Consider the following 15,413-nt stretch of genomic DNA (forward strand, 5'->3'; position numbering starts at 1 on the left):
ACGAAGGAACGGTACGTCACTTTCACGCGACGTTTACTGGTTCGCTTTGTTCCGTACACGGCAGCAACATCATACACACCCATCTTGTAAGATAGTTTAGAAGGTTTTAAAATATGTTTATCGTTTATTTGTATGCTATTTATTAGTAAACTATGGCCAAGTCAAAAGATTTAAAAGTATTCTTGGAGTCGTCTCTGAATGCGATTTTTAAAGCCACAGTGAGTGACATATTGGAGTCAGTGGACCAGACATTGTCTGAGTACAAGGGTAAATTACAAAGAATTGAAACTGAGAATGAAGATCTTAGACAAAGGTTGCACGATCAAGACAACAAGGATTCGATAGTTAAGGGTATGTACATTAATGCACAGTTGTTTTAAAAATGTGTGCATCTATCGATGCACACCTGGTTGCATAATGACGAGGTAGGCCTAACTGTCCTTTGTTGTCCAAACTTGAGGTACAAGCCGCCCTCAATATGGCCACCGAGCCAAGCAGACCCTCACTCTGTTGCATGTTTACATGTCCTTTTCCAGGCACCCATTGAAACCATGGATAACAGTTTATTAAAAAAAAAACTTAAACATGTGTTTTGTTTTGCACAGACCCTGGAAGTAACCAGGATGCTGTTCACCTCCCTGACTTGTCAAGGAAGACCTGTTCCAGCCATTCAGTTGTCGGCCAATCCCAGAAGCCAATCAAAACACAGGGTGATGAGCGAAGGAGCTCCAGGAGACAGCAGAAGGACAAAATGCCTCAGAGCAGAGGGTCTGTCTCTTTTATAGATGCAGCAACTCAGCAGGAACCAGAATGCCTCCAAAACGTTTCTGCCTTAATGTTCAAAAACATAAAGACAGAACCTGATATGGAGGATGACTACGCCATAGACCTCTCAAAGCCCCCATCTCCTCTCAACCTGGCTTCTAAGCAAATTAAGACAGAGAGTGCTGAGGTCAATTACATCATTCCTGAAGAGTATGATGAACACCTTCAGTCACCACTGGACACAGATGTGGACTCTAGAGACAGCGACAGTGACGTCAAAGTCACCATAGTGTCTGACAGTCACATGGAGATGGGAGACGAGTGTGGCCATTTTGTTGAGTCAGAGGGAAGGCTGTGTCACAATGTAACTGGAGAGGCTGAACCAGAAGAAGACCCCTTCCTGACATACTACCCTGACATGGGATCTAACCCTGCTGGGATGAGTGGGGAGGATATTTTACCCACTTTGAACTCTGCAGAGTCCTCTAAAAACGCACAAGGCTTCTACAACTGCACCCAGTGTGAGAAGACATTTAGTCGAGTGCAATCCCTCAACATCCATCTGAGGACTCATAGTGGCGAGAAGGCCCACTGCTGCAACTACTGCGGCAAACGCTTTGGCCGAGCAGACCTGCTCAAGTCCCACAAACGCACTCACACGGGAGAGAGACCGTTCAGCTGCGACCTCTGTGGGAAGAACTACGGTCACCCGGGTCAGCTCAGAATACACAAGCGTGTTCATACGGGAGAGAGACCGTACTGCTGCCCACACTGTGGGAAACGCTTCAGTGAACACAACCAGCTTAAAGTCCATTTACGAACTCACACAGGAGAGAGGCCATACAGTTGCACTGTGTGCGCCAAAACCTTCAGCAACGCAGGTAACCTGAGGATACACCAAAGAATCCACACTGGTGAGAAGCCTTACTGCTGTGTACAGTGTGGCAAGAGGTTCAATGGTATGGGGGACTTGAAAACACATTACAGGATTCATACAGGGGAGAGGCCGTACCATTGCGACCTGTGTGAGAAGACCTTCAGCCAGGCAGGCCACCTCACCATACACAAGCGGATGCACACAGGAGAGAAACCGTACACATGCTCAGAGTGTGGTAAGAGGTTCAGTGTGGCGAGCAGCCTCAAGCTGCACCTGAGGACTCATACAGGGGAGAAACTCTTCAGCTGCTCTTACTGTGGGAAGAGCTTCAGTAGGTCTGGCCATCTGAAGAGACACGAACAGGTCCACACCAAGGAGAAGGTCTACCCTTGTGACCAGTGTGGGAAGACCTACACCGACCAGTCATCCCTCAAAAAGCACCAGAAGACTCATGGAGCTGAGGAGCTGAGGACCGAGGAGCTGAGGACTGAGGAGAATGAGAGCAGTACCAGTAGGACTGATGTTCCCCATAACCTGGAAATAAAGACTGAAGACTAAGACTGTTATGTCATGTTACTGTATGTGTTACAGTGCACTCTATATGGCTATTTAATGTTGATGTATCAGTACATTGTAGAAACACTGCTGAATTTCACAAGAACTCAAGCTTAGATTTCCCCAAGTAGTAGGACAGGAAACAGCTTTGAGTGTATGTAGCCTAAGAGCCATTCTTGCCAGTAATGAAGTATGGTAATGATTGTCATTTGTGTTAGACTTTCTATGTATAAAGCGGTAATGTTATTTTCTAACATTGTACATAGCTTTTAAGGCATATTCTCGATCAACAACATGTTGATTTTCTTTAAAAGAGTGTCATGCATTTTAGGCTGTGCAAGGTGTAAATAATGATTGGTTGCAATGGCTTTTACCTAGAGACAAACCATTTTATTTCATCTATGAACATGTCACTAATTTTCACAGTTAATGGTTTAGGAAGCCATACGTTTAAGACATGAATGTTATGGTAGAATATTGGATTATTTTGGTAAGAATGATGCCAAACTTTCGAAATTATTTATTATTCAAAGTGTAATTAATTGGCCGATGTATTGTGGTAAATGATACATAAAAATTGACTTGTTACTGAGGATCTATCCTTAATATGGAATATATTCTGCTGTTAGTCCAAATTAAAAATAATTTATCAAAACCAAATACCTCCATTCCTCAGTTTCTACAGTGTTGTATTTATTTCTACAATTTAATTTTTGACCTTTTATCATTCTGACACCAGCATTCAAATCAGTTGGTATACAGACAACCAAATGCATAATCCTCGAAGACATGATAGAGTATGTGTTAATATTTGTGTTACTAATTCATTACACACCTTTGATACAACTGAAGTAACATGAAATGACATCGGCATACAAACACATGTCAAAAGAACTGAGTATGCTCAACATTTTATTGCATTTACTTTCTAGATAGCCTTATTTTCTCGAAGGCATTTCCATCCCCATACATGCAGCATGAAGTAAGTAAAAACAAAGATGTAAAGGAAGTTAAAAAAAAAAAACATTTTGCCCATATGCTAATTTAGTTTCACCTTAAATCTGAGAATAGTTGTCTACTAGTAGTCTACCAACATCTTGTGTCCTCACATTGTCAGTTTTGGACCAAAACTACTTTCCACCATAATAACCAGACTTCTACCAGTACAGTATGTGTGTTGAGGGATCATCCTGAGTTGGCTGTATTTCTGGTACAGCAGCAGCCAGGTTTCTGTGGGAGTATTTTCTCTTTTGACAGGTAAAGCACAGGTTGGATACTGCTGCTAATGTCCATGAAGCCAAAGGCAATGTAGTGGATATAGCACTGGAATACATCTGGGGAGAAGTATTGCTGGAAGGGGAACAGAGCCACAGGAGGGAAGTAGTTCAAAACAATGATTGCCAATATGATGAGGACCATTTTAAAGGCTCTCTTCTTGACAGGGTGCATCTCGTCACGGCCCGGCCCAGACTGCCTCAGGGCCCATAGGATGGCGACATTACAGAATACCATGAAGGCGAATGCTGCCAGGATCATGACTGTGAAGACCCTGTCAAAGTTCACGATGTTGCCCACGCACTTGGCGGTGGAGTAGGCCAGCGTGACAATCCACACGACGGCGGCAAGCACGGGCCGGTGGCTGCGGTCCTTGAGCTCTGTGAAGGTGATTGGGTGGAGCACGGCCATGTAGCGGTCCAGGCAGATGCAGGACAGGAAGAGTGGAGAGGAGTCCTTGACGCCGTAGAAGAAGCGCAGCACGTACCAGGTGCTGCTGGTGGTCAGGTAGACGATGTTGGCCAGCTCCAGAGGGGGGATGAGGCAGAAGAAGGTGTCCAGGATGGCCAGGTGCAGAATGAAGATGTCCGAGGTGGTGGAGTCACTCTTGTTCTTGTGCAGGAGCCACAGCACCATGACGTTGGCTGGGATCCCCAAGAACATGTTGATGAACTGCAGCACCAGGTAGAAGAGAAGAACGGCTGGCATGCCGTCACACTGCTCATATACAGTCTTGTCCCCTATGCTGGAGTTTAATGTTTTTTGTGAGATGAAGAGCAAAGACGAGTTGAAGAACACCTCCATGATGACTGGACTAGTGGGAGACTCAGTGGACACCGGACAAGAACTCTATATCTGGACAAACAAATAATACAAACTTGTCAGATTTAGCACAACTTCTTTAACAGCTAGTTTGGCACTTAAAACAACCTTTCCTGTAGCATCTTCATTTTTCTCTTTACCCACTGAAGAACATCAACATGACTTAATATCTGTCTTAAAAAAGAAATCATGTTACCTAATTCCAGAATCTAGTTGTCTGATATATTCCCCAAGCCACATGTTTGTAATATGTACCACTGTTTAAACGTAAACTGTGAGTACATCCCGTTTTAGTTTCTAGGCACGTAATAAAGACTGAGACTTGCCATATGTACTCTGTTTCCTAGGAGATATTCCTATGTACGGTAGCTAAAGCCCAGACTCATATACAATGCTTGACAATATAAATTAAAACTTTGGTTCTTCTGTTCTGTTCTAATAATAGTCTACATTCTGGACACCTGACCTGGAGCTCGACTGATAAGAAGCCCATTGATGGTTTCTGAAAATATTTGAATGGACAGAAACTCCCAGTATATACAAAACAAAGAGACAGGCTTACTGGTAGGTTACAGGGCTTTTGGCAATAAAACATTTGAATGGAGAGAACCTCCCAGTCTATGCAAAATAAAGAGACAGACTTACTGGTAGGTTACAGGGCTTTTGGTAATAAAACATTTGAATGGAGAGAACCTCCCAGTCTATGCAAAATAAAGAGACAGACTTACTGGTTACAGGGCTTTTGGTTTGAAGGAACAGTATGTCTTCAGCTGGTTCAGCTCTGTGTTGCAGTGAATGGTGTCTGCTCTGTGGTGTCTCCACTGTATGGTGTCTGCACTGTGGTGTCTCCACTGTTGCTCATCCTCCTTAATTCTTCATCTGTGTTCATCTGTGAGTGTGTGAGTATGGACTGAGCCCTCACCTCAAAATAAGGTGTAGAGAACACCCCCTCACCGATGACCCAACACTACGGGGATCCTGACGCTCCAATCACCACATGAAGATAAGGGTGTGGAAACCTGGAAAATGTTTCCCCTGGCATCCATAGCACGCTTGGCCGTTAACTCACTGTACACACATCACTAAGCCATTTGCATGGCTAAAACACTATGTAACAGTACTGTTTTGTCATTTATTAAACAGTTCTAGTATAATACATATAGTAATAATAATACATTTAAACAGAGGTGTGGGTATAATGGTTCCATTGGTTTGTTTGGAGAATGTGTCGTGAGAAGCCATTGCCATTCACACTGATTGGCAATGATGCAACACGCCATTGGAGCCTGACGGAAATTTGGTGGTAAACAACTGATGTAACAATCTAGAAGATCACTTCTGAAATTCAGTGTAACAAAGGGTAATCTGTTACATGGGCATGACATGCATTATTTTGTGATCCGTGAGCCGTGATGACTGTCAGTGGTGTACACAGTACATTGGCAGTGAGGATTTTGTGTTTGGCTTCATTGGCGCAAAAAAGGCTCCTTGATGCATAGCCTGCATGTGCTGTTTGGCATGTTATCTGTACAGATATATAGAATAGCTCCTAATAGCCTACTCTTAATGTCAGAAACGGATCTCATAAAGAGTTCGTTTGACCTTTCAGATGACCTCTCAAATTACAGAGCACAGATTGTTCTTTCTTCATTTTCATACAATTATGGAAGAACCGTAACTTAGAGAAATAAAGACATCTACACAAACGAAGGAAGCTTTTTTCAATTATAAATTGTAATTAAATGACACTTCACTATGATGCCACATATTGGTGGGTATCTTTGAAGTATTTGAATAAACGTTTCATCCAATGACAGTCAATCAACTCAACTGGATCCAGTCCAGAAGGATTCACCTGATTCCTTTACTAATTTCTCCGTCTGATTTGTTTCTGTCTGATTTTTTGGGGTGAATATGGTTATAACTTTGTGTGTTTATCTTGGTTAATGGTTACAACTCGCCACAGCATCTGTCGAAAGACAACCCAGGTTTGTTCATCGTACTGAATCCAAGGTTGTGTCTACATTAGTTCTATGTTCATACAGGACATATTTTGCTCATATAAGGGAAGACTCCCAGACACGCGCCACTTTCAGCCCGGGGCTCTGAGCTCCACCTGCAGCCACAAGACCAGGTTCTGTTTTTATCAGCAGACAAAAGATCTAACCAAAGTTCATTTAAATGTCCCCACATTCAAATGTCATATACATTTTAATTATTCCATTCTGATTTTGTTTCATGTAATTTCCTTGTAATTTCAGTTATCAGTTTCAGGAAATGTCTCATTAGATTGCCAATTTTAATGAAAATGACAGCAATGAAACTGATAGGTTTAAAGGAGATGCCATTTAGTTGAGTTAAATCCCTTTCTCTTGCAAGTATCTCAGAGAAAAGTGACAACCTGAAATCACATAATTGAAGAACACATAATGCCAGACATTGTTTTCATGCTTCTCCTATCCCACAGACAGTACGTTGTGTAAAAGTCACGACCCCACCATGCAGCAGTCAGTCATGCAGACGACATGATGCCCCTGGGATGCCATTGCCATTCTGTTTAGTTAGTCTCTGAGAGAGAGATGAACAGCAGAGGAAAACTGCCCTTGGAGTCTCTGACTCAATATGCTTAGTTGTTGCTGCTTTGGGTGTCCTTTTAATTAGTGGGAATTCATGCTTCAAGTGGAATCAGTGGACTCTAAGATAATCGTAATTAATTAGGAATGTTCATGGTTGTTGTTGTGTTTCAAGCTGGTGAAATGTAGTGTAATCAAAAATGTGAATGTCATATGTTCATTGTTAATTTGCTCTATAGTTATTACATATATAATATATTTTAAACTCATGTCTCTAATGAATAAACCCCGCTGTCTCACCATTTCTAAAACTTTGGCAAGACATTACACCAATTCCAATCAAGTTTTTTCCAGAGAATTATATGCCCAGGACAAACAGAATTATATTCCTTATTAAAATCTCCTCCACTGGATCTGACCTAATAAAATCCAATGGTACAAAATTAATATTGGATGAATTATGTCCTACAGTGAGAACGTAGTAGGACATTTCCTAATCGGATGGTTATCTGTGAGGCAAGAGCCCCCTACTCAACTACAATGGGTGTCATTGATCTGTCAGAGAAGCCACATGTGTTATTTCTCAACAGAGAAGATACAAAGATCTCTATCTGAGAGTTGACTATATAGCTTCTAGCAATCTGGAAGTGGTGCCTAATATTCTCAATGACATTCTTATTGATAGACAGATCATTAAGCATGGTAGATCTTCTGGTTAGTTACACTGTGTGTCTGTCCATCCCTCCGGTTACAATAACACACAATCAAAGGTTATTCATCTCAACCAATCTATCAACTTGGCACTAGTGACTTTTATATTTGATGAGAATGGACAATTTGGAAACAAAATCAGTCATAATCTTTCAGTGCTAGTGTATATGTGTGTGATTATTTAATAGTGTTATTAACAAGCAACAACAGACACAAGGAGTTATACAATAGAAGGGGAACAAAGTGTATCAGATGAGGATGTATCAGTCAATCTCTCTCTAGACAGACCTCACACAACCAGGCCTCATTCTCTCCACCATGCAGGAGAAACACATCACATCTCATGGAATACCTGTTCTCTTCCTCACTGACATACTTACATCCAGACATTTGTGTACCAGCAGTTTTAAGATTCTAGATTTTCCATAGACACCCCGCACTGGCAAACATTGTTTGAGACTACGTTGTTCCCATAATGTAAACATGGTTTGAGACTACGTTGTTCCCATAATGTAAACATTGTTTGAGACTACATTGTTCCCATAATGTAAACATGGTTTGAGACTACGTTGTTCCCATAATGTAAACATGGTTTGAGACTACGTTGTTCCCATAATGTAACATTGTTTGAGACTACGTTGTTCCCATAATGTAAACATTGTTTGAGACTACGTTGTTCCCATAATGTAAACATTGCATCGACATGGCTCTTTGATAGATGTTTCCGATTTCTAAATTTAACCCAGGTTCCAACTACAAAATCAACAACAAGGTTTGGTTGATTTCGATTGGAATTCATGTTTTCTGACAACTCAATCAAATATTAATACAAATGTGTCATCTTTTCCCAGTGTGCTGTCCATATAAACATTTGTTTCACCAAAGTAAATATTTGTTCTATTTTACTTCATTTTCTAAATGTTTGCCGTGCTGGAAAAGAGGTTGGAATATTAATTGAGGAGTAATATGAAAGGTCTAAGCTCCCAACTGTGCCATGTAAAACATGACTTGGAGACACCTTCACCCAACAGCTTTTCAGTCAACATCCTGTAACATCCCCCTGAATAGAGGTGACCTCTTTCTAAATCAAGTAAACTTTGTGCAACAAGAGGCAATATATCAAATCTTCAAAACCCTCTACCACTGATGACCATCTGGATTGACCCTGTAAATACAAAGGAATAGAAGAGTGAAGCCAAAGTGATCTCAAGGTGAAACACTGCAAGATAAATAAAAAGGTGGGCCTGATTATAGCACCTTATAGTCAAGTTCATTTTACTGTTAAGTGGGAATACTTAAATAGAAAGAGGAAAGGATAGCGAGGCATTCACTAACATGCAATGTGAAGCAAGATAATCACAAGACCAAAGACATAAAATCAAACAGGAGAGACAGCTAGGCAGTCAGTCACAGCAGAGAGTATTTATATGCAGACTTCACAACAGTACGTAATAAGAGTTGCATTGCAAAATCATTACATAGTTACGTTAAATAGCAATTACTGCCACTAAAAAACATCTTCTCAATTAGAAATGTAAGAGGATTCAAGATTGAATGGGCCCAGTTGACTATGTGGTTTATGAGGCCACTGGTTTAGATTCTGGTTCGGTGGGACCATTATGAGCACAGCATTGAAAGAGCAGCAGTACCTATGCTTGGTTTTAACCTCTCAGCGAGCCAGGTCTCACAAAGCACATTCTGTTCATCCTGTACTAACATGGCATTACTCATTTTTGACACAAAGGCTCTGAGACACCTCTGTAGGAAGGCAGAGAGGAAGTGGCACTATAAAGCCAGTCTCGCATGAATCATTACAGCACATTACATTACATTTGAAGTCTATCAACCAAGGAGGACTCGTTTTTTCCCACTAGCCAATCCAACATTACTCTTCTCTGAACCCTGTCCCGTTCCAGTGGTCCCTCTGCCACCAGGGACCAGGGCTCAAACACATTCAGAAAATACCAATCCTTCTCATCTTCAAGTCTCTTCTACGTGCAAACTTCTCTCCTACCCTCTCCTCTACTAGGTCTCCTTGGCTTGTAGGACATGTGTCACTTTTCTAGTGCTCTCAATACATTCCCTTCAAGGGAAACAAAACAACAGTTACATGCTGCGCTTCTGTTATACTCTTAAGATGATGGGTAATTAAGCAATAAGGCCCGAGGGGGTGTGGTATATGGACAATATACCACGGCTAAGGGCTGTTCTTACGCACGACGCAAAGCGTGCCTGGATATAGCCCTTAGCCTTGGTATATTGGCCATATACCACCAACCCCCCACCAACCCCCAAGGTGTCTTATTGCTATTATAAACTGGTTACCAACGTAATTAGAGCAGTACAAATACATGTTTTGTCATACCCGTGGTATACGGTCTGATATACCATAGCTGTCAGCCAATCAGCATTCAGGGTTTAAACCACCCAGTTTATAATAGACTATATATACTAGTGCTTCACATCATGTGTATTTGGCTCACTTAAGGGTACAAAGAGTGACAAATAGTAAATTAGATACTATACAGTCATGTTGTCATCCTTAGGGAAAGGGGGATACCTAGTCAGTTGTCCAACTGAATGTATTCAACTGAAATGTGTCTTCCGCATTTAATCAAACCCCTCTGAATCAGAGAGGTGCGGGGGGCTGCCTTAATCGACATCCACGTCTCTGCCGCCGAGGGATGGGAAAAGCTCTCTAGAAACCAGTAAGCTCCTCCAGGTCAGGAGAGCCCAGCTTCTCATCATACCAACCATTTCAATTAGGTTTGAGATACACAAGTGGATATATTGGAATACAAGGGGAGAAATATCTACCATAGTATGACTGAGATCAAAGTATTTGGAATAAATGTTTCATAAAATAACTACATTTTGTGTGGTGCGTGTCCAATGGAACCCCTCCAACTAATGCATTTGTACAGGAGCTGTTGTCATGGTGATTGTCAGGGATCCAGTAGCTCCATGTAGGGGTTTGAGATTTAGTTCATGATGTCCAATCACATAGCTTATACTGTGATGGGAGGGAAGTCTGGAAAGTCTGGTAAAGTCTGGTCCAATAAGGTAGGATCCTAGTGGATCACAATAGATCCTTGGAGTATTTCGAGGGGGAGTAGAATCCTGGGCAGGTCCCAGTTAGGAATGGTTAGACTATGGTGTTCCAGGCTTTCTGCCCAGTGGGTGAGGTATCAGAGGACGGTGGACTCGGGAGTCTCTCTCCTCTGGGAGAGGTCGGCCCAGATTAGTGTGCAGGCCATTTTAAGTGGAGTTGTCAGTTGGTGAGATCCAGAGGGTGTGGTCAAGTGGGGGGTCAAAGTTCAAGGTGCTTTCATCATGCCAGGAGTGGTGAGTTGAGTCTGATACAGTTGTCTTGTTGTGAGGGGGGGCCAGATAGAGCTGGAGACCACTACAGTTGTATTATGGTGTCTGTATTCAGATGAAGGTGGAGTCCATGGTGCTGCTGTCATGCGTGCTCCGGGCGCGAGCCTCAAACAGCTGTTTGATCAGAGCAGACTTCTCCTGCTCCAGCTGAGTGATGCGCTCACTCTTATCAGTTACCTCCTACACCAGGGCATAGAGAGGAATGGAGGGATGGAGAGAGGAGGAGTGGTAGAGGAGGAAATGAGGAGGGGAGACATGGACCGGGGAGAAGAGAGTTTAAACAAGCTTTTATTGTGCATTTAAGGAGTGTACATACAGAGCTTCGATGCAGCAGAGAGAAGAGAAGAGATAGGTAGAGGTTAGACGATCATAGAGGGACAGTGGGGACGGATACATATACAGTATATACAGTACATTTAATTGACATCTAACAGTATCTTCAGTTTACCTGGGTGAGAAGGCGGTTCTGGTCCTTCAGTCTCTGAATGGCTTGTGGTGGGGCAGTGGCAGGAGGCTGGGAGCTGGAGGAGATTGCTGTGGGCTGGGTGCCAGAGAATGGGAAAGACTGCTAAGAGGGAGAGAGAAATAAATTATTCACCATTATTTACCATGTTTCAGTAAAGACTCCAGTGTTTAGGGTTGACTATACTCTCTGTCTAAAACATAGAAAGAACTTTCAACATATAATTGCCACTGAGAGGATTTCAGTAAGAGTTTTCCTCTTACTGGAACTTAAACTTAGAAATTGAACTTAGAAATTGCACAATTATATGAGACAACCATTCCTCATAGGGCAGTGAGGAGGCTGAGTTACACACAGTCAGGTAATATGTCTTCTTTCAAGGTGAATCATCAATATTCACCATTCCTGAGCAGGAAATGAGGTCATTAAGGCAGCGGTTGGCTTCCTGCAGCTTGGGAAGCAGAACATCCATGCGACTTTGATTCTGTGATTCTGTGAAGAAATCCTAGTGGGAGAGAGAAAGAGAGACAGTAAGAACTAGACAGTTTCAGATCATTTATATATTATCCATACCTATTGTACTGCATTATACTGTACATGACCTGGGTCATGTTCATTAGGACATATTCATGTTTTTTTACTTGTAATTAAAAAAAATATATATATACAGTATATATATATATATATATATATATATATATATATATATATATATATATTTGTACTCCCTTTTTCCCCCACAATTTAGATCTTGTCTCATCGCTGCAACTCCCCAGCGGGCTCAGGAGGCAAAGGTCGAGGCATGAATCCTCTGAAACTTGACCCGCTAAACCACAATTCATAACACCCACACGCTTAACCCGGAAGCCAGCCACACCAATGTGTCAGAGGAAACACCTTCCAACTGACAACCGGGGTCAGCGTGCAGGCGCCCGGCCCGCCACAAGGAGTTGCTAGAGCACGATGAGCCAAGTAAAGCCCCCCCCAGCCAAACCCTCCCCTAACCCGGACAACGCTGGGCCAATTGTGCATCATCCTATGGGACTCCCGATCACGGCCGGTTGTGATACAACCTGGGATGGAACCCGGGTCTGTAGTGACACCTCTAGCACTGTGATGTAGTGCATTAGACCGCTGTGCCTCTTCGGAGGCCCTCGGGACATATTCATTTTTAAAATGAAAATGGACAAGTCCAGGAGGTAGTCCCTCCCTGTTTCAGTTTGTTTTCTTCTGTTTGCTGCCTAATGAACAGTCCTTACCGTGCAGTGGTTGCTCTGGCCCACGTGTCTCTGTCTCTCTGTGACATTGTGGATCTGGTTCTGGTACCACTCTCTAGCCCGCTCCACCACCTCCAGACCAGCCAGCAGAGAGTCCTTCTCCTGTTCCAACTCCTTCATCTGCTTCAGCTGGAGCAAGAGGGAGTCAACATCTATCTCACTATGATCATCAACTTGGGTCATTAACCTGAAGTCATTTGGCGACTCTGTATGCTTGCTGCTTGCTCCTCAAGCTTAGACTCATCCTGAGTTCCAAAAAAGGGGTCCCTAATTTACAATAATCCCAGGGTAAATGTTGTGTATTAGCTAAGCTTGCATGTCACATTTATGATGGTCAAAAAGCTACATCTCTACATGTTGTCCTGAGACAATGGCCCAGGGCCAATTGTGCCAGCATTGGACACCGACCTCAAAAGGAAGAGCAATATTCATAGGAGCAATCAGCCCGGCGCCATGGCAACCGTGCATAGACCTAAGAATGGGTAAACAGTAGCCACTCCAACAGGCCGCCCTGTCCCAGTGGCAGGCAGACAGCATTGAGTTCTGCTGACCATCTTATCCTCCAGTGCCACAGCACAGGCCCCATTCCTGGCATTCAGCCACCTGATGTGTCATCCACTCTCTCTATACACTATCACTGTTGGGAAAACCATGTCTGTACAAAGGCCTATTTCCCAATGACATAAACCAACCAGCATTGTCAGAGTGTGCTGATACTGTTGTTGTTATCTGATCTGGACTATAACCAGCCAGGATAAACCTCTTGTGCCATCACTGCATACTAAACACATTTCCCCTTTCAGCTCTGGCCCTGCTGGGTTGAATGGGACCTGCAAACAGAGGACAGAGGAGAGGAGAAAGAGAGATGAAAGAGAGAGAGAGAGCAGAGAAAGACGGAGAGGGGTGGGGGGGGGTTGTGGCTGGAATTAAGCGTGACCCAGTGTCAGGCTGTGTGTTTGTGTGGTGGGCCACAGGCAGGGCAGCTCTGTAGAGAGAGGGGGGAGGTGCAAGGGGAATGATAGAAAAGTTAGAGAGGGGAGAGGGGGTACATGTCCCAGCTAGCTGACAAGGCTAACATCACCCGTGTTAAAATGACAAAGCATACAACAAACACCAACAATGGCAGATTTTTACCTCGTCAGTTCGAGGGGATTCAATCCAGCAACCTTTCAGTTACTGGCCCAATGCTCTAACCACTAGGCTACCTGTCGCCTTTACGCTCTAACCACTAGGCTACCTGTCGCCTCTACGCTCTAACCACTAGGCTACCTGTCGCCTCTACGCTCTAACCACTAGGCTACCTGTCGCCTCTACGCTCGAACCACTAGGCTACCTGTCGCCTCTACGCTCCAACCACTAGGCTACCTGTCGCCTCTACGCTCCAACCACTAGGCTACCTGTCGCCTCTACGCTCTAACCACTAGGCTACCTGTTGCCTCTACGCTCGAACCACTAGGCTACCTGTCGCCTCTACGCTCTAACCACTAAGGCTACCTGTCGCCTCTACACTCCAACCACTAGGCTACCTGTCGCCTCTACGCTCCAACCACTAGGCTACCTGTCGCCTCTACGCTCCAACCACTAGGCTACCTGTCGCCTCTACGCTCGAACCACTAGGCTACCTGTCGCCTCTACGCTCTAACCACTAGGCTACCTGTCGCCTCTACGCTCTAACCACTAGGCTACCTGTCGCCTCTACGCTCCAACCACTAGGCTACCTGTCGCCTCTACGCTCGAACCACTAGGCTACCTGTCGCCTCTACGCTCTAACCACTAGGCTACCTGTCGCCTCTACGCTCTAACCACTAGGCTACCTGTCGCCTCTACGCTCTAACCACTAGGCTACCTGTCGCCTCTACGCTCCAACCACTAGGCTACCTGTCGCCTCTACGCTCGAACCACTAGGCTACCTGTCGCCTCTACGCTCTAACCACTAGGCTACCTGTCGCCTCTACGCTCTAACCACTAGGCTACCTGTCGCCTCTACGCTCTAACCACTAGGCTACCTGTTGCCTCTACGCTCCAACCACTAGGCTACCTGTCGCCTCTACGCTCTAACCACTAGGCTACCTGTCGCCCCAGAGTTTCCTGCAGTTATATGTTCTGGTGCCACTCAGGCAGTTAAATGATTGATTGGGGACCTCTATGTAGTTGAATGTGATTGCTTTTATTAAATATGTTTATTTTAATTGTGTACATATATATATATGTATGTTTTATTATGATGTTTTTATTGGAATGTATACAGGGCTCTCTTGTCAAATATATATTTAATCTCAATGTGACTCCCTGTTTAAATAAAGGTTAAAAAAATTACAAAATCTGTGGAGACTGAAAGGATCTCGAGTGTTATCCATTCCTGAGACTGGGTTTGGTAACTTGTGATTTTAATGAAGTTACATATGAAGGGAGTTTTCTGGAACATTGCTTTTTCTCTTACAGACAGAGAGGTCCATCCCACATTTTTATACAGACTACAATGATGAGTCCTAAAATTGTCCCCTGTGATAAAACGGATTGCAGGGGTTGCCACATGCATATAAACAATATCACCTAAATCCAATACAGGGAGAAGCATATAAACAATATCACCAAAGTCCAATACAGGGAGAATACAGGAAGAAGATTTCTCCTATTTTCAATACTGAGGCATGATTTATTTCTATATAATGTGCATGGGGCTAGTCTACACAGCAGCTCCAAACAGTACAAAC

The 15,413-nt window shown here is 43.5% G+C and overlaps 2 protein-coding genes across 3 annotated transcripts in view; one reads left to right on the forward strand and one right to left on the reverse strand.

The window, feature by feature from the left end:
- The first annotated feature begins 18 nt into the window (after positions 1-18).
- Positions 19-2,864, forward strand: LOC109867952 (oocyte zinc finger protein XlCOF6). The gene is made up of 2 exons (XM_020457298.2): positions 19-351; positions 606-2,864. The coding sequence occupies exons 1-2, from the start codon at positions 153-155 to the stop codon at positions 2,198-2,200; spliced, it is 1,794 nt and encodes a 597-aa protein (XP_020312887.1). The 5' UTR covers positions 19-152; the 3' UTR covers positions 2,201-2,864.
- A 4,870-nt stretch (positions 2,865-7,734) lies between these two features.
- LOC109868157 (suppressor APC domain-containing protein 2-like) overlaps positions 7,735-15,413 on the reverse strand; it is a 21,325-nt gene continuing 13,646 nt past the window's right edge. Inside the window, exons 3-6 of one of the 2 annotated variants that reach the window (XM_031803122.1) lie at positions 12,682-12,828; positions 11,823-11,927; positions 11,408-11,524; positions 7,735-11,139 (exon numbers count right to left, since the gene is read on the reverse strand). In XM_031803122.1, the coding sequence (XP_031658982.1) occupies positions 11,011-11,139; positions 11,408-11,524; positions 11,823-11,927; positions 12,682-12,828 (498 nt within the window). In that variant the 3' untranslated portion in view covers positions 7,735-11,010. Of the gene's footprint in view, positions 11,140-11,407; positions 11,528-11,822; positions 11,928-12,681; positions 12,829-15,413 lie in introns of both variants that reach the window. The other variant, XM_020457609.2, reaches the window with a different exon arrangement.

The sequence above is a fragment of the Oncorhynchus kisutch genome, linkage group LG23 (assembly GCF_002021735.2).
Source record: "Oncorhynchus kisutch isolate 150728-3 linkage group LG23, Okis_V2, whole genome shotgun sequence".
Taxonomy (NCBI): domain Eukaryota; kingdom Metazoa; phylum Chordata; class Actinopteri; order Salmoniformes; family Salmonidae; genus Oncorhynchus; species Oncorhynchus kisutch.